The sequence below is a fragment of the Malassezia japonica genome, chromosome 1 (assembly GCF_029542785.1).
Source record: "Malassezia japonica chromosome 1, complete sequence".
In the NCBI taxonomy this organism is placed as follows: Eukaryota; Fungi; Basidiomycota; class Malasseziomycetes; order Malasseziales; family Malasseziaceae; genus Malassezia; species Malassezia japonica.
Window position 1 is genome coordinate 1,058,763 of NC_083370.1, and position 22,778 is coordinate 1,081,540.

The 22,778-nt window shown below is 61.3% G+C and overlaps 10 protein-coding genes across 10 annotated transcripts; 4 read left to right on the forward strand and 6 right to left on the reverse strand.

Moving 5' to 3' along the window:
• Positions 1–58: 58 nt before the first annotated feature.
• CBF1 (basic helix-loop-helix protein) lies at positions 59–1,346 on the reverse strand (the record flags this gene model as incomplete). Its single annotated transcript, XM_060264567.1, has 2 exons — positions 59–1,090; positions 1,116–1,346. 2 exons carry the CDS (start codon positions 1,344–1,346, stop codon positions 59–61), a joined length of 1,263 nt encoding a protein of 420 aa, XP_060120550.1.
• A 283-nt stretch (positions 1,347–1,629) lies between these two features.
• ANB1 (translation initiation factor eIF5A) lies at positions 1,630–2,180 on the forward strand (the record flags this gene model as incomplete). The annotated part of the gene is made up of 3 exons (XM_060264568.1): positions 1,630–1,632; positions 1,667–1,792; positions 1,827–2,180. The coding sequence occupies 3 exons, from the start codon at positions 1,630–1,632 to the stop codon at positions 2,178–2,180; spliced, it is 483 nt and encodes a 160-aa protein (XP_060120551.1).
• Positions 2,181–2,353: 173 nt separating this feature from the next.
• Positions 2,354–6,778, reverse strand: MJAP1_000602 (uncharacterized protein; the record flags this gene model as incomplete). The annotated part of the gene is made up of 2 exons (XM_060264569.1): positions 2,354–4,364; positions 4,479–6,778. The coding sequence occupies 2 exons, from the start codon at positions 6,776–6,778 to the stop codon at positions 2,354–2,356; spliced, it is 4,311 nt and encodes a 1,436-aa protein (XP_060120552.1).
• A 325-nt stretch (positions 6,779–7,103) lies between these two features.
• On the forward strand, positions 7,104–8,226 carry MKP2 (mitogen-activated protein kinase; the record flags this gene model as incomplete). The annotated part of the gene is made up of 2 exons (XM_060264570.1): positions 7,104–7,227; positions 7,301–8,226. 2 exons carry the CDS (start codon positions 7,104–7,106, stop codon positions 8,224–8,226), a joined length of 1,050 nt encoding a protein of 349 aa, XP_060120553.1.
• A 51-nt stretch (positions 8,227–8,277) lies between these two features.
• MJAP1_000604 (chitin synthase) lies at positions 8,278–16,818 on the reverse strand (the record flags this gene model as incomplete). Its single annotated transcript, XM_060264571.1, has 7 exons — positions 8,278–14,138; positions 14,258–15,342; positions 15,506–15,605; positions 15,780–16,568; positions 16,591–16,631; positions 16,654–16,769; positions 16,792–16,818. The coding sequence occupies 7 exons, from the start codon at positions 16,816–16,818 to the stop codon at positions 8,278–8,280; spliced, it is 8,019 nt and encodes a 2,672-aa protein (XP_060120554.1).
• A 69-nt stretch (positions 16,819–16,887) lies between these two features.
• Positions 16,888–17,925, forward strand: MJAP1_000605 (uncharacterized protein; the record flags this gene model as incomplete). The annotated part of the gene is made up of 4 exons (XM_060264572.1): positions 16,888–16,974; positions 16,997–17,458; positions 17,481–17,882; positions 17,905–17,925. 4 exons carry the CDS (start codon positions 16,888–16,890, stop codon positions 17,923–17,925), a joined length of 972 nt encoding a protein of 323 aa, XP_060120555.1.
• Positions 17,926–17,937: 12 nt separating this feature from the next.
• On the reverse strand, positions 17,938–18,869 carry MJAP1_000606 (uncharacterized protein; the record flags this gene model as incomplete). Its single annotated transcript, XM_060264573.1, has 4 exons — positions 17,938–17,940; positions 17,983–18,002; positions 18,025–18,440; positions 18,463–18,869. 4 exons carry the CDS (start codon positions 18,867–18,869, stop codon positions 17,938–17,940), a joined length of 846 nt encoding a protein of 281 aa, XP_060120556.1.
• Positions 18,870–18,903: 34 nt separating this feature from the next.
• rhp51 (RecA recombinase Rhp51) lies at positions 18,904–19,999 on the reverse strand (the record flags this gene model as incomplete). The annotated part of the gene is made up of 4 exons (XM_060264574.1): positions 18,904–18,912; positions 18,936–19,050; positions 19,073–19,884; positions 19,907–19,999. The coding sequence occupies 4 exons, from the start codon at positions 19,997–19,999 to the stop codon at positions 18,904–18,906; spliced, it is 1,029 nt and encodes a 342-aa protein (XP_060120557.1).
• Positions 20,000–20,185: 186 nt separating this feature from the next.
• On the forward strand, positions 20,186–21,510 carry MJAP1_000608 (uncharacterized protein; the record flags this gene model as incomplete). The annotated part of the gene is made up of 3 exons (XM_060264575.1): positions 20,186–20,443; positions 20,466–20,622; positions 20,645–21,510. 3 exons carry the CDS (start codon positions 20,186–20,188, stop codon positions 21,508–21,510), a joined length of 1,281 nt encoding a protein of 426 aa, XP_060120558.1.
• Positions 21,511–21,521: 11 nt separating this feature from the next.
• Positions 21,522–22,687, reverse strand: APA2 (ATP adenylyltransferase; the record flags this gene model as incomplete). Its single annotated transcript, XM_060264576.1, has 5 exons — positions 21,522–21,661; positions 21,685–22,011; positions 22,034–22,282; positions 22,305–22,353; positions 22,376–22,687. The coding sequence occupies 5 exons, from the start codon at positions 22,685–22,687 to the stop codon at positions 21,522–21,524; spliced, it is 1,077 nt and encodes a 358-aa protein (XP_060120559.1).
• Positions 22,688–22,778: the final 91 nt, after the last annotated feature.

The following is a 22,778-nucleotide window of genomic DNA, read 5'->3' on the forward strand; positions in this document are numbered from 1 at the left end:
TTGGCCCAGTGGCCTCTACGAGGGTGGGCAGTCATCCATGATACTGCACAACAGCGCCTTACACGCGCACGTTGCTCGCGTGGTCCAGCGACGCGCCCGTGCGGTCCTTGGGCGCAAAAGGGTCGAGGGATGCATCGTGGTGCCCCTGGTCGAGGGACACGGCCAAGTCTTGTTCGCCGCTGGCCCCGTCCTCGGCGTGGTAGGACTGCGGGGCCTGGAAACGCTGGTCGCCGTAGGGGCCAGCCGTGTGCTTCTCTGCGCTGCCCGAGGCGTTCGCCTCGGCCATACCCAGCTGCGCGCGGAGGCGCTCGACCTCGCGGCGGCTCTCGTCGAGCGAGATGCTGAGGTCGTTCATAGCCTGGTCCATGAGGAGCTTCTCGAGCGTCCACTTTTCAATGTTGCTCGCCTCGTTGTTCTTCAAGTCCTGGATGTATCGCACGGCGGCCACGATAATCGAGCCCTTGTTGGTGTTCTTCACGTCGCAGCCCGGGACAATCTGCGAGAGCTGCACAATGCCGTCGTTGATCGCCGAGCGGCGGCGGCGCTCGACCTCCTTGTGGTTGTCCTTGCGCTGGCGGTCGAGCTCGGGCCCCTTGCGCTTGTAGCGTGCGCCACCCAGCGAATGGTCGCCGACAAACTTGGCGTCGAGCCCGTCGCCCAGCGAGCCGTCGCGGCCCGCGTCGAGACCGTGCGCCTGGCCGTGCTGCTGCAGCTGGCGGCCGGCGAGCGTGCCCATCGCGGCGAGGGCCGCGGCGGTCGACGCCGGGTCGTGCGTGACCGAGTGCGCCTTGTGCTCGCCCTGGCCGTGGCCGACGTGGCGCGAGTGTGCGTGGTGTTGCTGCGACATGTCGTGCTCCATGCCCGGGGGCGGCGGCGCGTCGCCGAGGTGGCCGGTCGAGTCTGAGAGGCCGCTGCCGGCCATCTCCTCGTCCGGGCTGATCACCGGCGCGTTCGAGCGCTTGAATGACGAGGCGAACGAGGTGAGGGTCGAGGCCGCCTGGCCGAGGCTGTGGGGCAGGTGCGCGAGCGCGTTGGACGAGTCAAAGTCTTCCGTGCCCGAGTACTGCGGGTCCTCGGAGCCCGACGCGCGCTGAGTGAGCCAAGTAAACACGTACCGCAGCAGCGACGATGCTGGCGAGCTGCTCCTGGTTCAGGCCCGCGAGTATCGTGCCGACATCCTTCTCAATACCCGCGTTCTGCGCGCTGTTCGCGCCCGTCGCGTCGCCCTCCTGGGCGCTGCCAGCGGCACCCGCGTCCGCGCCGGCATCGTAGGATGTTTGCTGGTCCACGTATGCATGTGGCGCGTCGCTCGGCGCCGTTTGTCCTGCTCCCGTAGCAGGCGCCATTTTCAATGCCAAAGGTACGCGTACAATAGGGTGTTGCTCTGGACGCGGTGCGCGTAACGTGCAAGTCACGGGACGCCGGGTGGGAGTGCAAGTCACGTTTCAGGAGGAGCTCGACGAGGTGGCAAGCGGCGGTTTTTCCCCCGGCCGAGTTGCCGCAGCACCGGCGCGTTTGGGGCGGCCACGCGGGGGGGAGGGGGGCAAAACTGCAAGAGTCTCTTTTTCTTCTTCGCCCGAGAAAAGCAACGTGGGCCCCGGCTGACAATTCTTACTCCTGAATTTCGACATGGTGCGTAGAGGAAGACCGGGACGCTGACTGTCAGTCTGACGACGAGAGCCTTAACGTTAACTTCGAGACCGCCCACGCCGGTGCCTCGCTCACTTACCCCCAGCAGTGCTCGGCCCTGCGCAAGAACGGCCATGTGGTGATCAAGGGCCGCCCCTGCAAGGTAGGTCGAAGCCCGAAGCGCAACGCTAACCCAGATCATTGACATGTCCACCTCGAAGACCGGTAAGCACGGTCACGCCAAGGTGCACCTTGTCGCTACCGACATCTTCACCGAGCGCAAGTACGAGGACATCTCGCCGTCCACCCACAACATGGACGTGCCCAACGTCACTCGCCGCGAGTACCAGCTGATCAACATCGACGATGGTTACCTCAACCTGATGTCGAACGACGGTACCTCGAAGGACGACGTCAAGGTCCCCGAGGGCGACCTTGGTGAGCAGATCTCTGCTCAGTTCGACGACGGCAAGGACCTCATGGTCACCATTGTCGCCGCCATGAACGAGGAGCACTGCCTTGCCTTCAAGGAGGCTCCCCAGGGCAAGTAAAAGGGGCCTGCAATGGCCTCCCTATGCTGTGAGAAGCACGCACCCGCAGCGCGCTTTCTCGTGCATGCGACTCGCCTTGGATGAGTCACAGTGTGCAGTATAGGCCCTATACGGTATCGATGGTAGTTAGTCTATGCAGAATGATCCATCGTCCACATAAACAAGACGCGCATTTAGCAAATCGTACAGTCGCGGTCTTGCTTGGGCTGCAGGCCCATCTCGGAGAACGTCGCGGGACCCTTCTTGGGCGGCCCCGCAGCCGGCGGCCCCGGCGGCGGTCCGCTGGGGTTGCGCTGGTACTGCACGGGATCGCCCGATCGCGGGGGACGCGGCGCGCGCTCGACACGCTGGCGGCTCACGCTCGCGTCGACCATGCGCATAGTGTGTTTTCGCGCAAGCTCCGCGTTGCCAGTCGTCCGCGTGGGGTAGGTTTCCTGCGCCGGCGCGGGAGGGTGATCGGTCGATCGCGAACGAGCAAGCGTGTGCTCCGAGTAGAGACGGTTGTCGAGGTTTTCTTGGTGCTGCGCGCGCGAGAGCACCGCCTCTTGCGACGACTTGAGCGCAGCAAGGCGCGCCTCGGCATCGGCGTTGCCTTGCGCGGCCGCCTTGGCGTACCACTGCTGCGCACCGTCGAGGTTGACAGGCGTGCCGATGCCGACCTCCATGTAGTAGCCAAGGGCAAACTCGGCGGTGGGCAGGCCGTGGCGCGACGCACGTTCGGCAAAGGTCCATGCGAGCGTCTCGTTCTTGTCAAAGCATCCGTCCGCGCCACAGAGGAACCACTTGGAGAGCGCCATGTCCGCATCCGGCTCTCCGCCCTGGCTCGCGGCACTGTAGTACTGTACACTAAGCAGGGGATCAAAAGGAAAGGAAATCTGCGCGTGCTCAAAGCACCAGCCGCACTTGTACTGCGCGAGGGAGAGGTTCAGGTAGGCGGCACGCTGCAGGTAGCTGCGCGCTTTGGGGTAGAGCATCGCCTGCGTCACGTTCTTTGCATGTACATTTCCGTCGACCAGGGCCGTCACAGGGACGCTCACATTGTTCAGCTCGCCGGCAAGCAGCATCGCGTAGATGTACGCGGGGTGCGGCACATCGACCGTCGACATATCGGCAGCCGTACGCAGCAGCTTGACACCCTCGGGAATGTTGGCTGGGAGCTCCAGCTGGCCAAGCAGCGTCGCCATGCCCATGCGGTACGTCGAGCTCACGTCGCTGAGCTGCACGCCACGGCCGTACGCACTACGCGCACGCGCAACATCTCCGAGCGTCTCGTAGTCGCGGCCGATGCGGAACCAGCTCGGGGCGTACCCTTTGCGCGCCGAACGCTCAAAGTCGCTAAACGCAGAGCGAAGGTCTTTCGACACGTAGGTAGGGAACGCGCCGCTGGCCAGGAGGTCGCCACGCGCATAGAGTGCCTCGCCTTCGGGCTCGGGGTGCGATGCAGCCTGGACAATCTGCAGAATCGCCTCGTCCACCCACTGCGTGACCTGCTCGTCGACCTGCGTCTCGCTCGCTTGCATACGCTCGACGTACTTGACAACCTGCATTGCCCAGCGGAGCTGCTCGGATGTGTTGTTCGATGCCATGGCCCGCTCACGCTGCTCGCCAAGCGACTTGGAATCGGGCAGAGGGACGTGGATCGCTTGCGGCGCGGTCGGAGGAGCCGCGGCCGGCCTGGGCGGCGCGGCAGCAGGAGCGGGAGGAGGCGCGGCCGAAGGCACACGCGGTGCACTCACTGCACGCGGCGGCTCGGTAGGCAGCACGCGCTGCGGCGGCGCCGAATGCACCGGGCGACTCGGTGGTGCCGCCGCCTGCGGCGACATGGCGGCCTGCTGGTGCAGCGACGAGGACGAGGCATACGATCGCATCGGACCACCCGGCGGCGTGCCGGTGGCCGCCGGCCCCGGCGGTGGGGGGCTGAACGGCGGCCGCTGCATCTGCTGTAGCCCCTCGGCAGGCCCCCTCAGGGCGCGCGGAGGGCTGCGTGCCGGGCTCACGTCGCTGTACTCGGAGGTGTCCATGAATGCGGGGCGCGGCGAATTATCGCGCACCTGCCGGACTGGGCGCGGAGGGGACACATTCTGAGGCGCACCTGCAAGTGGGTCCGACGTATGCGATGGCATAGGTGGATAGGCAGAATCGCGGCCAAAGCCGGACGGGAGGTCCGGCAGGAAGGACATCGCGCTGCAATCGTGGCAAAACGAAGCGCAGTAGAAACCAACACAAGGGCCACGTGGCAAAAATGCCAAGGAGGAAGGGTATCGAAATCTACAAGCAGGCTATCCAGAGGGGTCGTACATCTGGAACGGCCAGAGCGAGTAAGGATCCGCTTGGCTCGATGAATGCGGAGTTGCAGACATGGTCGTCGTCGGCGCGGACGAGGGCAGCGGCGACAGTGCGTGCATGGAGTCTTTGTCGGTCTGCATCGGCAGCGAGAAATTGGGGCCGCTCAACGCGCTCATAGACGTCGGCAGCGTCGTTCCGGGCTGGCTCGCTGCAATTGACGTCGGGGGATGCATGTGGGTGCCCGAGTGTGCGGGCGCGGCAGACGTCAGGCTGTTGTGGAACGGCGCGGAGGTGAACAGGTTGATATCAGGCATGCTCACCGTGCCGGCGGGCTGCGACGGGGCCGACACGGTCATCTCGGGCATCGACGACAAGGGGCCGGAGCCCATCGAAATTGGCGCAGAGGAGAGGTGGGGGACCGAGACCGGCGTGCCCATCGGCGCCTTGGCCATCGCCGTCGAGCCCCACAGCGAGGACGGGGCAATGGTCGTTGGGAACGACGCGGAGTTCGTCGTGGACTGCGCCTGCAGGTGCCCACGGCTCTCCCACGCGCTGTCGTCGCTGCTCCACCAGAACGACTCGTTTCTGTTCATCTTGCCCTTCTGGCTGAGGCCAAGCGGCATCGGCGTGTCTTGCGTCGGCGCAGGCTGCGACACACTCGGCGCAACGGTGCTGCTCGGTGCGCTGCCCGCGCCGCCTTGCGTCAGCGCTTGGGGGATTACCAGCCAGCGTGGGTCGGGGTCAAACAGCCGGTTCGGCGGGCGGTCGAGCCCGTTGCGCTGAAAGTCGAGGCGCACAATCACACGCGCCCCGATGCGCGTCAGTGCGGCGCTCATCAAGTTCGGCGTAAGAGGGACCCACGTCGAGATGACGGGCGTTTGCGAGATCCACGTCGCGACACTCACAGGACGCTGCTTGGCGTTCTGCATCACGCGGTGGATCTCATGCATGGCCTCCTGGTCGATAATGTTCGGCAGGACGTAGCCGATGCGCACAGGGATATCGTTCTGCTGTTCCTCGCGGCCGTGCTTGTCAGGAAGCACGAGGCACTGGAGAATGACTCCGGTAAAGGAGAGAGTGAGCCACGTTGGGCCACACGACGGTATAGGCGGGGGCGGCCGAGGGGAGGGCGGCGTCGGCTCGCTCTTCACCGCCGGTGGCTCAGGGCCGTCGGCGTAGTTCTTGCGGCGCCGGCCCGACACGGCGACCACTGTACGGGCCTTGCGGCCCGAGCCGCCAGGCTGCAGCACGAGACGCGCCGACGTCTCCATCCAGATGAGCTCGCCCGACTTGTGCCGCATACGCAGCAGGCCGTTGACCTCGGCAAGGACCGTGTGGCGCGACACGCTCTCGTCGAGACGGACCGGCTTCACCGGAAACTGCGCGCGGCTTGGGCCGTTCTTGCTGGTCTTAGCGAGGAAGCTGAAGAGCGTCTCGTCCTGCCCGGATCCCTGTCGCACACGGCCTTTGCGCTGCGGCGTGCGTGTGCCGGTCGTCTTGATCTCTTTCAGCTCACGGAGCAGGGCAACAATGTCGTTGGGGTCACACAGCTCCTGCACGGGCCGGCCGATGACTTCCTCGGGGCGGTAGCCCAGCAGGCGCTCGACCGACTGCGAGACGTACTGCAGCGTGTCACGCGACGAGACAAAGTGAAACGTATCCGCGTCGTCGTTCATTTGGATGTTGGCATGGTCCTCGCCGGTCGTGCTGCCATGCTTTGACTCTTTCACGAGCGTCTCGACTGCGCGGCCCAGGGGCGTCGTAAAGTTGGTATGTAGCTCGTCTTCGACCCCGGGGGAAGCAAGGATAAAATCGGGTGCAACAACGGCTTGGAAGCCGACAATCCACTCGATCGACTCGTCGACCATGTCGTCGCTCTTGGGTTTGCACGGCAGCGGAATAAGCGTCATCAGCACAGAGCACGCTGTGCCGTCTTTCCGCTTCATCGATAGCACCGCCTGCTGCTCGGCACCGCTTGCGGCCGCCGCATACAAATGAGCGGCTTCCGTACTCTCCGACTTGATGTCGCGCAGAACACTTGCCGGTGCCTGGCCCACGACGGCTTCACGTGCGTAGCCAAAGAGCCGTAAAAAATCGTCGCTTGCATCGCAGAAAACCACCCGCGGCTTCTCGGAAGGACTGTCGGTGTGGACGCGGGCAATGGTCATGGCGCATGCCATGTCCACCGGCCCGATGTCGACCTGCGGGGAAGGACGAGTCGCGACGCGTGTGAGAATATCGAGGATGTTAATCCCGGATTGGGAGTAGCTCGCTTGCGGTGTGATATTGTCCCCGTCCTGCGACGAGGACATGGCAACGGGCGGAGCGGGACGCGACTCATTAATGTCGTGCTGATGTTCCTCCCCTGGAAGCGTGTCAGGGGCAGGCATCCTTTAGGGCTTCGCCTGTATCAATTTTTTTCGACGTCCGCCTAAATGAAAATAGGGTTCACGTACTTGTCGCGCGTCCGTTGTTCGATGCGTCCTGACGCTTAGTGATCGCTGGTGAGGCAATGGCGCATTCAGCCGCGTGGCCGTCATTGGTGCAGCCTCTGCGGAGTTCACGTGACCTATACCCCAGCGAGCGGCGCCCAAGCCACGCTCGTCCGAGGCCCGTACCTGTCGCGGAAAACGAGCCATGTCGGTCGACATGCAGCAGAATGGCGGCAGCGCACAAGCTACCGCAGCCCATGAGGGAGCTGCTGCAAGTGCTGGTCCCCAGCTCGGAGATTCGTATCGTCTGCTGAAGGCTGTGGGCGAAGGTGCCTATGGCGTCGTCTAGTACGTTTTTCTTCTGACCCAGCTCGGCCATTCATCTGCCGACTTCCACCCGAGTCGCGGTGAAGCGAATCTCGCCGTTCGATCATCAGATGTTTTGTCTGCGTACGCTGCGCGAGATTCGGCTGCTGCGCCATTTTCACCATGAGAACATCATCTCGATTCTCGACATTCTCAAGCCCGAGTCACTGGAAACCTTTACCGAGGTGCACCTGATCCAGGAGCTAATGGAGACGGATATGCACCGTGTGATTCGCACACAGGATCTGTCCAACGACCACTTCCAGTACTTTGTGTACCAGATCCTGCGTGGCCTCAAGGCACTCCATTCGGCTGGTGTCTTGCACCGTGACCTGAAGCCGAGTAACTTGCTGCTGAACGCCAACTGCGATCTCAAGATCTGCGACTTTGGCCTGGCGCGCAGTGCCGATCAGCCGGAACCGGATGGCAAGGCATTCCTGACGGAATACGTCGCGACACGCTGGTACCGGGCGCCGGAAATCATGCTCACCTTTAAGGAGTATACCAAGGCCATCGATCTCTGGTCCGTCGGCTGCATCTTTGCCGAAATGCTTTCTGGCCGTCCCCTATTCCCTGGTCGCGACTACCACCACCAGCTCTCGCTGATCCTCGAGGTGCTTGGCACACCGTCCCTCGACGATTTCTACGCGATCAGCTCGTTGCGGTCGCGCGACTACATTCGCTCGTTGCCTTTTTGCAAGCGCAAAAACTTTGCCGCGCTCTTTCCGCAGGCCGAGCCACTGGCGCTGGATCTGCTCGAGCGTCTCTTGACTTTTTCGCCTCGTAAGCGCATCACTGTGGAAGAGGCACTGGCACACCCCTACCTCGAACCCTACCACGACCCCAGCGACGAGCCAGGTGCCGAGCCACTCGACCCGAGTTTCTTTGATGCGGACTTTTCCAAGGAACCTCTGTCGCGCGCCGAACTGAAGAAACTCATTTACCAGGAGATTACTCGGTAAACTTGTATAGAATTAAGGGCTGTAGGTGTAAAATTTGCTAAGGATGTACATCTACACGTCGCGCAGCGCGGCCTCGATCTGCGCATTGATGTAGGCTTTTTTCTCATCGATCGGACAGCCATACTTGTCCTGGAGCTGGTTGCGCAACTGACGCTTGGTGATCGTTGTCAGATCACTTTCCGCAATGATCGAGCGGATGTCGTGCCGGATCACCTCGTCATGCGGCAGCCTGTTGGGGCGTGTATCAATGAGGGTACCTTGGGCAGGAGGCGTTCCAGGCTCGGACGGCGCAAAGGCGGCGGACGGCGCGCGGGGCGCAGCCGCCTCCCACGCATAACCGCTCGGCTGCATCGGCGCCTGGTAGGGGTCCACACCGTATTCGGGCGCGGGCTCCATCGGGAAACCGTGGCCATACGATGAATAGCCATACGAAGCATGGCTCATCGGGCGCTTGCCGAGGTGGCCCATCTCGTATTCGCCGTGGCCCATCAACGACGAGGTCTCCTGGGCGAGCCAGGCGGCATCCATCGCATCGGGGCCATCGGTGTACGCCTTGCTGTGCCGCATAGCCTCCGGCTCCGAAAGCTCGGGAACCGGGTGCGTGGCATGACCGTATAGGCTCGGCGCGCGCGTCAACAGAGCACGCGTCGACTTGGACATGGGCACACGGGGGTGCTCGGCGAAGCTCGCATTATCCGATTGCCCAGAGCGCTTCTCCCACAGCTCGTTCTCGTACTCCTCCCAGGTCATATGGGGAATCTCGGCGGGATCAAAGGTGCCTTCGTTGTGCACGACGAGCTTTTCACCATGATCGCCAGTGACAATACGCGTGTTGCCCCACGAGAAGTCGTCCATGTGCCAGAAGGAGTAGAGCGGCAAAATCAGCGACCACACCGGCAGCGCAAGGATATACACAATCATCCATCCGATCATGTCAAAGCGGCGATGCAACAAGAAAATGATGGCCTGCAGACCATAGATCGCGGCAAGGAGAATGACCGAGGTAAGGGGAATCGTACCTCCTTCCACCGTCACGACAATCACGAGATAGACCAGGTATCCAATCGTGACCGGCGCAATAATTGTCGACAGTAGATCAATCATCACAATGAAGCGCATTGAAAAGAGACAGAAACCACAGAGCTGCGGAGTACGCAGCAGTTCGACCAGGTTGTGCACCGTCGAATTGATCCAGCGGCGACGCTGCGAAAGCAGCACACGCCAGCTGTCCGGCGCTGTCGTCAAACAGCGCGCGTGACGCACAAAGGTCGTTTTGTAGTCGGGGAAGTGCTTCAAGACGAGTGTCGTGAGGTAGCGGTCCTCACCGAGGTACAGCAGGTTCTTGAGGTGTAGCGTGTCCACGCGGTTTTCCGCATAGTCGTCCAGCACGGTATTAGAAATGAAAAGAGGGCGTTGCGTGTCGGGCGTGCGGATGCGGAACATGGAGAAACAACCAGGCAAACAGGTGATCGAGCCAAAGAGGCTCTCGAAAGCCTTGACCATAAAGTGAGAAATGTAGTATTCGTACACCTGCAGCATCGTCGTGAGGCTCTGCTGCTCGTTCGCCAATGCCGTCTCACCACACAGCCCGATGATTTTCTTGTCGTGCACCATCGACGCGACGAGGCGTGTAAGCGACGTGGGCTCGACTTCAGTATCGGCATCCACTTGCAAAATATACTCGTAAAAGCTGGGATTCACACCGATAATATTTTTGATGTGATGGTACATCTCGAGCTCGAGGGGGCTCATGGGCAGACCAAAGTGCACCTTGTTCAGGAAACGCATCAGGACCAGCTGCGAGTCACGCTTACCACGGTTACCGGGACGCGTCGTCTCACTCGGCTGGCCACACTTGGCGATGACAAGGTAGGGAACCATGTGCCCGGCGTGTTCGTACAAGCCACTGTACACGCGTGCCATGTTATGCTGCTTCGCACCTTCACCGAGGGACACGAAACTACGCGGCTCCACCTCGGTGCTAGTGTCAGCACCCAAGAGGTCGAGCACGAGCTGTGGCGTGGGCGCGTCGTTCCCTGCACCGACAATGTTACCATCGCAAATAAGGATGAGCAGTTTGCGACGGTCGTCGTACTTCAGCTTCGCAAGCGAGTCGACCGTCTTGCGGATCGAGTCGGTGTCTTCAGTGTAACACGGAACCTGGCAGATGACAAACTTGTCCTGCGCCTCGGGCGGCCGTGCACTGCCAAACTGCAGTGCCGCGAAGAACTTGAAGCCGACGGTGGCGACCATGATGATCGACAGCGCAAGCAAAATGTACTTGGAGAATGTACAACGCGGCGAATCTCGATGATCGACTTGGCCGATGTAAAAGAGATTGCGCAGACAGATGCGCTGACGCTCGAGCACGGCTGGATCCAGGTGCAGATTGTCGAAACGTTTGGTAATATCTGCGCCAGGATTCTGTGCAATGAGATTCACAATCTCGGGTGCGAGGATGGTGCGGTCGAGATTGGCAGGGGGGGCCATGCCTTCCGGGACCAAAACACCTCCACGATTGCCTTGTGCGACATAGTCCGAGATGTCGTAAATGTCTTTATTGTACACGGCGAGAGTCCGCCCGTCCTCTTGCGCATTGTCAATCTCCTTGGGGGTGTATCCAATCATTGCGACGCGATACTGGTTGCGCATGTACCACATCTGCTCGTAGTACCAGTCTGGACGCACGTCCACACCTTTGTAAGCACGGAAATCGTGGTACTGTGCATTGGCATCAGTGTTGTTGTTATTGTCGAGCGTCACCCACGGCGAAATTGTGCCAGACACACCGTTGCACAGCGCGTTGACCTGCACCGGGAAAATCTTGGTCGCATCCACACCCGCGTACTGTTGCAGCGTCTTGCGCGAGACAACCGGAATGGCGGCGGCGTGACCGTCAATGATACCATTCAAGTTAAACACTTCGCCGCGGATGGCGGTATATGCCTTTTTGCCTTTGTAGCCTGACAACTCATTGCTGCTGATAAGGTGCTCTTTTGGACACACGACATTGCCCAAAAAGACAATGACAAAAATCGAGCAGAGACACACGAACCAAATCATCATGTTGATGAGCAGCTTTTCGCGCCAGGCCATACGCACGTCGGAGCGCTTGAAACGCTTGAAGCGCTTCAACACAAACGACGGAATCCACCACGTAAAGAGCCATGTCAGCGCCACCCACTGCTTGCGCAGCGTCGAGACCTTGACCTTTTCTGTGACGCGCGGACCATCGGCTGTGCCAGTATCGCCTGGACCGGCGTCGAGCGCATCGCTCATCAAGGCATCATCCTCAGCGATGCCTTTCTCTTCGCTTGTGTCCATGTTGAGAAGCGTTTGCGTTTCTTCTGCGTCGTACTCGCCAGCGTACGTAAATGCAGGGTGCCACGCCTCGATCGGCTCGAACGGATTCGGCATGTCTTCCGATGGCGCAGCAACGTCGGCATATGGTGAGTACGGGTCCACCTGACCGTCCTCCATCAACTCGTCCTCTGCCGCAGCCTTGCGCAGGTTGTACTGCACCTCTTCGGGATCACGCAAGCGCAGTGCATCTTCAAGCTCACGGAAGACTTCGTGCGACAAAAAGACCTTGTGCATACCCATCGCGACGTGCGCATCCGACCAGTTCATAAGCGCACACGCATCACTCACGCGCATCTTGGCTTCAGACGACGGCGCGCCGAGCAGACCCAGCTGCTCGAGGCCATCGAGTGTGCCGTAGCGGTCGCAGAATTCGACATAAGTCAATGTCACGCTGTAATCGCGCGCATGCCCGTGCCGCAGCCGTGCGAGGCCGAGGGCATGTGCCTGGCGTCGAATCATGCGCGCCTCGCATTGGTTCGCGAGCTGGTTGCTGTTCGGGCGCAGGCACAAGACGAACCAAGCCTTGGTTTCGTCGATAACTTCCATCAGCGTTCCAAGCGCGTTCTGGAGCTCGCCGAGAACGCATGGCATCTCGTTCGTGGGCGGCGGCTTGGGAGCTTCGAGCATCTCAGCGCCGTACGTGTCTTCGTCCTCATCCGTGGCACGCTGGCGCCGCGACGTCGAGGCCCGCAGAGTGCCGCTGCGAGCAACGCGCTTTGTCGAAGGCGCACGCAAAGGACGCAGCCCTGCTTGTGTTCCGACGACTGGCGCACCGCTATGGTGCGGGAGCTGCGTCCAGACGGCTGCGCTCTGGAAGAGGCCACGCACAAATGCATTCGACGAGCCAAGACCAGTCGTACCATCCGAGTGGCGGTCGGCGCCCCGGAGCAGTGAGACGTGCTCGAGGGCAAACGATTCGTCGTTGCGATCCAGCCATGCATGGGGATCGTACGACACGTTGCCATGGAAGTGCGTTACAACAAAGGCCTGGGGACCGAGGTGGTCCGGTGTATCGATTCGGAGTGCCTCGTGGTTCATCCAGCGCTTTTGCATCGCAGCAACCATTGTCTGGTCCGACTTGCGGGGACGGCGGCGGGTCTGGTCGTCCATGATGTGCACCAGGCCACCAGGCATGTGCGTCAAGAGACGCAGACGCTCCGTCTCGTCACTTGGTACCGGGAGAGGCGCCATGTGCGACAACCCCTCGCGGTCCATCTCGTCGATGCGGCGCTCAAGCAAGACGCGCGACATGTGACGGTGCACCGTGTCTTGTGCGAGGTTCACTGCAAACTGATCGAGTGTGTTGTACACGCGGTTGCCCCAGCCCGGCAAGTCGAGCAGGCCGATATATGTGTGGAATTGGTCGTTGGACAGGTGCTGGTTCATCTGCTCGTTCAGCCATGCAAAGACGAGCGAGTAGAGCATGCGCATGAGAGCGTCGCGGTTCGCTGCGGCGCCGTTTGCGTCGAGCATGACCGTGCACAGGTCGCCCTTCACCACCTTGGTCAGGTGTGTCAAAGCATTCGCAAGCGCACTGGCGCCGACGCCGAGCAGCGCGGCGGCAATGTACAACGGCTCTTCGGACGTGACACGCGCCGCAGTGTGTGGCCCGTCGTCCTGCACAAAGTCAAGGTTCGAAATGTGCAGAATAGCAGCGAGCATATCAAAGAGCGACGCGCGCTGCACTGGCGGCATGCCGACGAGGTCTAGTGCGTTCACCAGACGCTCATAGCGTGCGATGAGCACACCCGCATCGCCTGCAGGGGGTCCTCGGCCACTAGTTGTGAGCAACCGGAAGCTTGGGGCATCATCAAAGCGCCAGCGGTTGCGGTCCTCGGGCGAGGCGCCTGCGATCAGCATGTAGAATACATGAAAGGTGCGTTCTGTCGTGCGCAGCGGCGATACCCGGCTGCGCTCGAGGTAGTAGTTGAGCATTTTCATGCCCAGCAATCGGCCATTCTTGCTAAACTGCAGCTCCGAGTAGAGCGCCATGCCGGACGCATTCGCGTTTTCGTCCGATTCAGCGTTGCCGAAACATTCCATCGCGTACAGCGCGGCCGGCAGCTGGATTGCGAGGCGTGCGCCGCGCTTGCCGGGAAGTGCTGTACTCAGGCTCAGCAATGCGCGGAGCGCAAGGCGGCGTGCCTCGCTCTTTCCACTAGCCGTCTCACCGAGGAAGAATAAACTTTGGTCCTGGCCGGTGCGCTGCATATAGTAGTATGCATTGCACGCCGTGCCAAAGATATGAGGAGGGACAGGATTACTGTTGGTCGTGTACCGCATGTCGCGGTACGCGCGCGTATACTCGCGCAGCACATCGTCCCCATTGACATCGACAGGTGTATGGAACGGGTTGATGGCAACCAACACACTCTCCTGGATTTGGGAGTAGTACATCGACTGGTAGTACCGATGACAAAGCTGCGTCATCAGCTCGTCCTCCGCATCACCCGCGGGCACGCTGGCGTGCTTAACGGCCTGCCCATCCGTCATTCCCTCGTCCACCGGGAAAAGCCAGACGCGTCGATGCAGGCTGTGCGGGTGTGTCACTTTCTTCACGTGCCGCGCGCTAGGGCCAAATCAGGTCGCGAGCCGCCGCGGCGTTGCGCGCACGCGCATATGTGGAGGTGTCGTGCAGACTACGATGAAGGGCGTGGGGCCGAAGCACTAGCGTGGGGCGTGTATGAAAGCGCGTCGACAAACGACTGCAGCGGAGGGATGAATGAGTCTTGGGACTCCAGCTTAATTTGCGCTTCGTGTGCTGCCGCCTGAGCAAAAAATGGGTCGTGTACCTCGTACGGGACAGGTGCATGCGCCGATACGGGCGCCAGGAACGTGTCTTGGGTCTCGTACTTTGCCGAGGTGGATGGAGCCGAGAGTGGCGTCGGTAATGCGCTTTGCACCTCGTACTTGACGGGCGTTGCGCCGGCCAAGATCGAGGCAAGCAGCGGATTCTGGGCGTCGTACATGTTCGCTGCTTGAGCTGAGACGGGCGTGGCGAGGGGGCTCGAGTCCTCGTACTTGACGGATGATGCTTGAGCTAGCGCCGGCGTAGGGAATGGACTCTGTGCCTCGCACTTGGCCGATGTCGCTAGTGCTGACATAGGCGCGAGGAACGAGCTGTGTGCGTCACACTGTACCTGCGCCGCATGCGCCGACACCGGCGTCGTGGGGTAGGCAGGCGTCGTAGGCGCGCTCCAGCACACGGGCGAAGGCGTCAAGGTCGTTGTAAGGAGGTTCTGCAGCGTCATGGCATTCGCATGCTCCGTGACTGGCGTGGTGGGCGTACATGGCCTCTGGAGCTCCTGCACCAGGTTCGCAACGCACAGCGGGCTCGGCATGGGCACAGGGCGCCGCTGCGCGAGCGAAGGCGCCCAGGATGGTGCATTACTAGCGACCACATCCGGCGTTGTAGGCGGCGTCACGTTAGTGTCGTGGAGCAGGTTGGGTACCCGAGTACGAGGAGGAGCCTCGTCAAAGCGGCGGGGGGGGACGCGCGTGGCATAAATGACATTGCCCGACAGGTTGCACCGGACAAGCTCTGGCTCGTGGGCCCCACATTCGTGGCGGCTGCACCCTCGGTCGGCACTTCCCTGGCCGTTGTCCTCGAGGTGGTTGCGTACCTCGTGGATGCGCAGCGTGGCCTTGCGAGTGTAGTCCTTACCACACCAAGGCTCCTTGCACTTGTACGGCCGCATACCCGCGTGGGTGCGAGTGTGGCGCGACAAGGAGCTCGAGTCGCCAAAGGCACGGCTGCACACTCTGCACACGTACGGGCGGAGGCCAGTGTGGCTGTTCATATGCACGCGTAGTGCGCTGCTCTGAATGAAGCGCCGGCGGCAGTTGGGGAAGCTACACGTATAAGGGCGATCATTGGTGTGACACTGAATGTGACTGTGTGAGTCAGTGTACGTACCGCTTTAGATCCGACCTGCGCGCAAAGCTCTTGCCGCACGATTCATACGTGCAAGTGTTGGGCTTGGCGATCAGGCGGCAATGCTCGTCAAAGATGTCTGCTATGAGTATAGAGCAACGTACTGAAATCGTCCATAAGGAAGGAGCCGGGGTGCGCCCTCGCTTCCCGTAGCGCCCACATCACCCTCGCTTCCTGTGTAACATCGCAATCGCATCATGACATCGTCAGCAAGATCCACGTGGGTATGTACAAGAGGGTAGCTATGACCACAGACCATACTTGGTACCGGGGTGGGCCTGCCATAGGCGGATCGTGCCGTCCTCGCTGCCACTGGCCGCCACCTCGCCGTCGGGCGAGTAGCTCACGCAGTGCACCGGACCGTGGTGGCCCTTGCTCAGCTCGAGAACCTCGGCGGTGTTGTAGTCGTATACGCGCACCCATTCGTCTGCCGTGCTGCCTGCCACGAAGCGGTCGGCTTGCGTGGGGTGCAGGTACACGGACGAGGGGGCGACGTCGAGTGTATGCTTCTTGACCACTTCGTGACTTGCCAAATCCACAAACATGGCATCCTTCCCAGCGGTAATCGTGATGTATTCGCCAAATGTACCGGTGCAACGGTCCATCGAGACAAACGGCTCGTCGAGCGTCATTTCGTGCACGGGCTCAAGCGTCCGCAGATCCCACCACTGGATCAGCTTGTCTTCTGCAGCCGTCACCACCACATTTTCCGCGCCATTCGTGCCGCGGCCAAGCACGACACTGCGAATCACACCGTCGTGTGTTGTGCCTTGGTCGTTCGTTTTGAACAGCTGTGCGTCGTCTGCGGAAGTGCCTGCCTTTTGCAGATCAAATAGACGCAATTTTTTTTCGTGGCCGCCCGTCAGCAGCTGCGTGCCTGCATGGTTCACGGCCACGCTGCGCACAATATGATTGTGTGAATAGGTCTGCACACACTCCCCAGTATAGGTGTCCCACACCTTTGCCGAGAAGTCAGCACTGCCCGTCACCGCACGCGCCGCGTCTCCACCCGAGAGCTTGGCACTCCAAACGGCACCCTTGTGGCCTGGGTTAGAAAGAAGACGTACCTAAAAATGTCCCAATCCAGTCACCGAGCCAGTCGCGAAGCCTGCGTTAGTGTTGGGGCGTACATGGGGTTGCTGTCTTTGCAGCTCGACAACATGAGGTAGGTCCCATCATCCTGCTTCTCCGAGTGCTCCAGATGCACAACAGGACGCGTGTGGCCCGGACACGTCAACGGAGCAGTCTACATCAGCCAGAACACCTACCTTTGGACCCGGGGCGTTCGCAGCCATCGTCTTCGTAGCGAGCAGCGCCGAGGCTTGGCAGGCACACGTGATCGATCGCGTCCCCTCGCATTGGCCATGACGGCGGCGGGCGATGTGCTGCACGCGCGTCTTGCCGACGCGTCGATGCTCATGGCGCTGCTCAAGGCAGTCAATTTTGCATCGGTATGTCGATGTGCTGACGCAGTTTGCGACCGTGTCCATCTCGGCATCCGGCCTGGAAGTTGTCTCGGAAATGAACCAGACCGTGCAGGCGCACGCGTACCTCTACGCATCGATCTTTGACGAGTACACCTTTACTCCCCCGGAGAACTGGCACGAATTCGGGCGTACGCAGGAAGAGAGCGACGAGGAGGAGGACACGCAGCCGTACATCTGCTTCGAAGTGAATGCGTCGACCATTGTCCAGTGCCTTGGCCTGTTTGAGAGCAGGATGGGCAACGCGACCTCGCGCGAGGGCCTTGCGGACGTCGCGCGCCGGCGGGGGGAGTATGTAGAGATTGTCTACCGCGCAGTTGGTGAGCCGTTGTGCCTGCGCATGCACACGGGGCGCCTCGAGATGGGATTCCGGCTGCGCACCCTCGACTCGAGCCTCACGCCGAGCCTGCAGTTTTCGCCCGACGACACGGTGGCCCAGGTCATTATGAAGGTACGTCGCACGGCTCATCCAGTCCGAATGGCTCTCGCGCGCGTTTCAGGAGCTGGACGCAGGCGGCGAGACGCGCGTCCAGGTCCGTTTCACGCCCAGCAATCCTGCGCGTAGCGGCCAAGGCACGCTCTTGCTGAACACAGAAGGGAGCTATGGAAGCACCGAGATTTCATTTTCGCACGAGAGCCAGGTGACGGAAAAGTTTGACTGTGTCGCAGCGGCCGACCACGGTTACCCATTGCAATGCGTCGGGTACATGCTGCAGGCGAGCAAGTCGTCGATCAAAACGTCGCTGCGTGTCGATGAGCAGGGAATGCTGAGTGCCCAGTTCATGATCGCAAGCCACCGCGTGCCGGCTGCTGTGCCGCGCACCGCGCCACCCCTGTCGGTCGCGTCGTCGGGTCATGCCTTTGTCGAGTTTTTGGTAGGTGTCTCTACTAACGCAGTGCTGTCCGCTGAGCGAATAATACCACGATACCCTACTTGAACAGTGCAATGAGTAGGACAAGCACGATAATTAGTACAAAGATGATCCACACCGAGCCTGCGTCAGCCGATCGACGTACCGTGCTCTTTCATGCTCGCGCGGAAGCGATCGAGGCGGTTGCTTGCCCCCCCCAGCCGCAGCTCGGTATCGTCCACGCCCCGGTCGAGGTCGGTCAGGAGGCCTGCGTGCAGCTCCAGCTCCTCGTTCATGCGCAGACTCAGATCGTGCTGGCGCGAGATGGAGGTGCTGAGATGGTCGAGATGGGTGTCTTGGTCGCGGAAGGCCGCATTTTGTAGCGCGAACTGTGCAGCGGCCTCGCGGTCGTCGGGTGCGTACCGTGCCGAGGAATCCTGTTCCGGGAGGTCGTCGACCTGTGTCATGAACTCGACGCGCGATAGGCGCTCGGCCGGCATCGCCTCCGCCTCCTCCGGCTCAGCCTCTGGCTCGGGCGCGGGCTTGTCGAGCGGCGTGTCGAGACCAAAGACGTGCGGATGCCTGTGTGAGAAGACCAACGTACAATGATCGCAAGTCCTGCACGATCTCTGTCCCCCGCGGGTCGTTCAGCTCGTTGTTCGTCTGGCCCAGCAGGTGGACCAAGCGGTGGACGGTGCCGGTCCAGTCGCCGAGCTGCTCCGGTGTCGGTACGTCGTCGTCCTGCATCAGGTCGCCCCGTGCATGCACCGCATTCCACGCATCCAGCGCATCCATGAGCGTATGCAGGTTCTTGGCGATCGTCTTGTCGCGCGCAAAGTACGGAAAGGTACGGAGAAAGGCATGATCGCTCGCCTCGGCAGACGATGCAATCTCGTGCGCAAGACGAATACGCTCTTGCAACACTGCGAATGTAGACGCACACAGCGACTGGAATCGCGGCGCCGCATCTCGTGCGCCGTACGCCGCGAGCCCGCGACGTTCCGCGTCCATCGTGGGGTGAATGTGGAGGCAACTACAGAATACACTACTCGTCCTGGGGTTAGGCGCGCGACGTACGGGATCGGCGATGCCCTCGGGCTTGATCGCAAACACCGCGTCTGCTTCGGGGAGCGACGGAGAGTCGACTACGCGGCAGATGCGCTGATTTCCGCGGCCCTTGCGCAGCGAGAGACTGGGTCAGGGGAAGGACGTACCGCGTCGTGGAGGCGTGGGCAACAATGTTGCCGCCAATCGGCTTCTTGGTCTCCATACCACCGCCAAAGCCGGCATTGTCGACCTGTGCGACGACCTGGTTGGTGATCACGACCGCGACGCCAAACTCGTCCGCGAGGCGCAGCAACGTGCGCAGGAACTTGGCCAGGTGCGTCTGGCGCGCCGACAGCTCGCCACGGCCCGAAAAGTCGGTGCGATAGAGCGAAGTTAGCGAGTCGACAATCAAGAGCGCGAAGCGCGACTCGGCCATCATGGCTGCCGCCTGGACAAGCAGCTCGAGCTGGTGGTCGGCGTTGTACGCACGCGCATACGCGACATTGTCGAGCACCTCTTCGCCGTCAAGGCCGAAGCGCTCGGCCACAGCCAGGAGACGCACCGGGCGAAAGGTGCCTTCAGTATCAATGTACAGGCACTTGCCCTCGCCGCCGCCCATGTCGATCGGGAGCTGACAGGTGACGGCGAGCGTGTGGCAGATCTGGCTCTTGCCGGTACGGAACTCGCCAAAGAGCTCGGTGATGCTGCCCGTCTCCATGCCGCCGCCAATGACCAGGTCCAGCGCAGGGGAGCCTGTGGTGATGGTAATCAGGTCCGAGCGGCGCTGGTGGTACTCGGTCGCGGTGGTGAAGCCAAGCGGCACGAGCTTAGCGGCCTCGCTCAGAATCTTGTCGACCTTTTGCTCCGACATGCCCTTGATCGTGAGCAGCGTCTTCTTCGGCGTAAACGCGAGACTCTCGAGCGTGTGGAAGCCGGCCTCTTTGAGTTTCTTGCAGTCCGATGCCGAGATACCGAATTCCTGCGTAAGCCATGCAACATACCTCCATCTTGCTGATCGGCAAGGGCCCCATCACCTCTTCAGGAAGCGCGTCCATCTCGTTCGGCACGCCCGCGTGCTCCATCGCGTCGGCCATCGTCGCACGCGCGTCGCTTTGCCACCGCGTGTTGGAGTGTTACTTGCGCGTAGCGCCCACGTGGCACAGGGCCAATCAGCAGCGGGCTGACTCCCGACGATCGCCATGCCAGAGGCCAGTGCAGATCGACGCCGCGGCGCGGTGGCCTTGGGCGACGATGGCGAGGAAGATCAAGGCTCGGCTACGATGCTTTCGAGCATCAGTGGCCTGACCAATACGATTATCGGCGCGGGCATGCTCGCGCTGCCGCACGCATACGCCAAGATGGGCTGGCTCCAGGGCTCGCTCTTGGTCGTGCTTTGTGCGGTGGTGACCAACTTTGGTCTCTACCTAATCAAGCTATGCGCGGACCGTATGGACAAGCGCGTGAACAGCTTTTACGATATGACGAGCCAAGTGATGCCGTCGGCCGTGTGGTACTTTGACGCGACGATCTTTGTCAAGGTAAGTGGCATGGCTCACCCAGTGCTTTGGCGTCGGTGTCTCGTACTTAATGATTAGCGGGAACCTCATACCGCAGGTCATCCTGAGCCTTGCGCGCGCGCTGGGAGTTGGTACCAAGAGCGTCCCGAGCTGGCTCCTGAGCACGCCGCTGTGGATTCTTGTGTGTCTCACGCTGATGGGTACGTCGCTTGTCTGACACAGCGCCGGCATGCTTCTACCGCAAGCTGGACTCGCTCCGGATTATCGGTTACCTGAACATGGGCGCGGTTGCCTACCTCTTGCTCATCCTGTTCTACTACTTTGTGAACAGCTCGGCGGCGCACCTGCCGTCGCACGGCGAAATGGACGCGGTGCTCGTCTCGACCGATGTCCTGCGCACTTTCCCGATCATGGTGTTTGCATACACCTGTGCGCAGAACATCCTGCCGGTGTACAACGAGCTGCAACACAGCACCGTGGAGCGCTCGACGCTCGTTACAGTCATCTCAGTCGGCGCCAGTGCGCTCGTTTACCTTGTCGTGGCGCTCGTGGGCTACGCCACCTTCGGCTCAAACGTGAGCGACAACATCATCGCCATGTACCCCGACACGAATCTCTTTGTGTGCTTCGGCAAGCTGTCGGTCATTGCGCTGACGCTCACGAGCTATCCGATGCAGCTCTATCCTTGCCGCGCTAGCCTCCTCAACATGCTCGAGGTGAACGTCGACGTGCTCTCGGCCACCGAGGCCGAGCAGTCGATGCTCGGTGCCAGCAGCGGCGAGATGGACCCGGTGCTCCACCGCGAGATCGGCGAGCGGCGCTGGACTGTGCTGACGCTTGCGCTGATGAGCGCCGGCCTGTTTATCAGCATGCTGGTCAACGACCTGTCCGTGGTGCTCGGCATTGTCGGCTCGGTCGGCAGCACAACGATCAGCTTTATCCTGCCGGCACTGCTCTATCGCTCCATCTTCCGAGAGGATGCCAAGTCCCCGCTATACACGGCTGCGACGGCGCTGGGCGTGTGGGGTGCCATTGTGCTCGTCCTGGCGCTCACGGTGAACATCTCGAAAATCTTCCAAGGTTTGTAATACGTATAGATCTACGCTTGCGCCCCGGGCGCGTCTACGACCGGAAGAGGCGTGCCGGTCTGTTGCAGGACGTGCGCAATACGCGCATTGCCCTCGGCGCTGAGCGCCTCGAGCTCCGACTCGTGCCGCGTAAGGAACAGGCCCGCGTACCCTGCGTCAGCTAAGAAAACGCACCCAGCGCATTGACGCTCACAGTGCCGGTGCCTTCCGGCGCGTCGCCGCTCGCAAACGGCGCCCAGTCGGTGGTGCGCAGGTCAAAGTCCTCGCGGCGGCGGGGAATGACATGCAGCGCCTGCTTCGTCACCAGGATGTTGAAGCTCGGCAGGCCGCGGCGGGGCGGCGCATCGGTGAGCTTCGCGAGATCGTCTTCCGCGCTAAACATCGCGTCGAGGACCTGCGTAAAGCGCTGGCCGATGTAGGTTTCGAGCTGCGCCTCGTCAGCTGGCGGCGTGAGCAGGACGACAAAGTGCTGCCACGGCACAGGGAGCATGTGCACAAAGTCTGTATAAGCCAGGGTACGCACCGTGCTCTTTTCCGTCGCGTTCAATCCGGTTCAAAAGGTTCTCGACCGGGACCGCAGCCGCGCTGCCCTCCGTCGGCGTGAGCTCGACGAGCTGAAAGTGGCAGTGGGGCTGCGACGCGCCACTGTCTTGCCCGCAGTTGAAAAACGTCAGCATCTCCGCACCCGGGCTCGACGGCTCGTGCGCCTGGATGATGCGGTAGGCCGTCGCGATCATCTCGGGCGAAGGAGGCATCTCCTGCTTGACAAAGTCTGCGTCAGCCGCGCTGCGTACCTCGCGTGACGAGCAGATAGTGACGGGGAAGCACACAGAATTTGTTCAGCTGCATTAGTAGAAGCACGCACCAGCACCGTGTAGTCGGGGAACTCGGCCACGAGCAGGTTCGGCACATACGGTGGCGCAAACACGTCCTGCTTGTTTTGTTTCGGCGCATCCTTTTTTTCCTCTTTGTTTGCATTCGGCTTCTTCAAGAGCGCAGGCACGATGCGCACCTGCCACGGTACGCTCGCGATGGCCGGCATGCCTTCTTTCACATCGTCGCCGGTGACGTGCACGGCCGAGTCAAAGAAGAACGCATCACCCGCGTTCAGCGCCGTGTCAAACTTCTGCGCGACCAACGGGCCCAGCTCCTTCAGCTGCTGAGTCGAGGGGTTCATGATCGTCCGATGCCAGATTATAGGTAGTCTTCCCAAGTACAATCGTGACTGCTGCAAGAACCGTGCACGACACCCCGGAAGCATAAGCCAG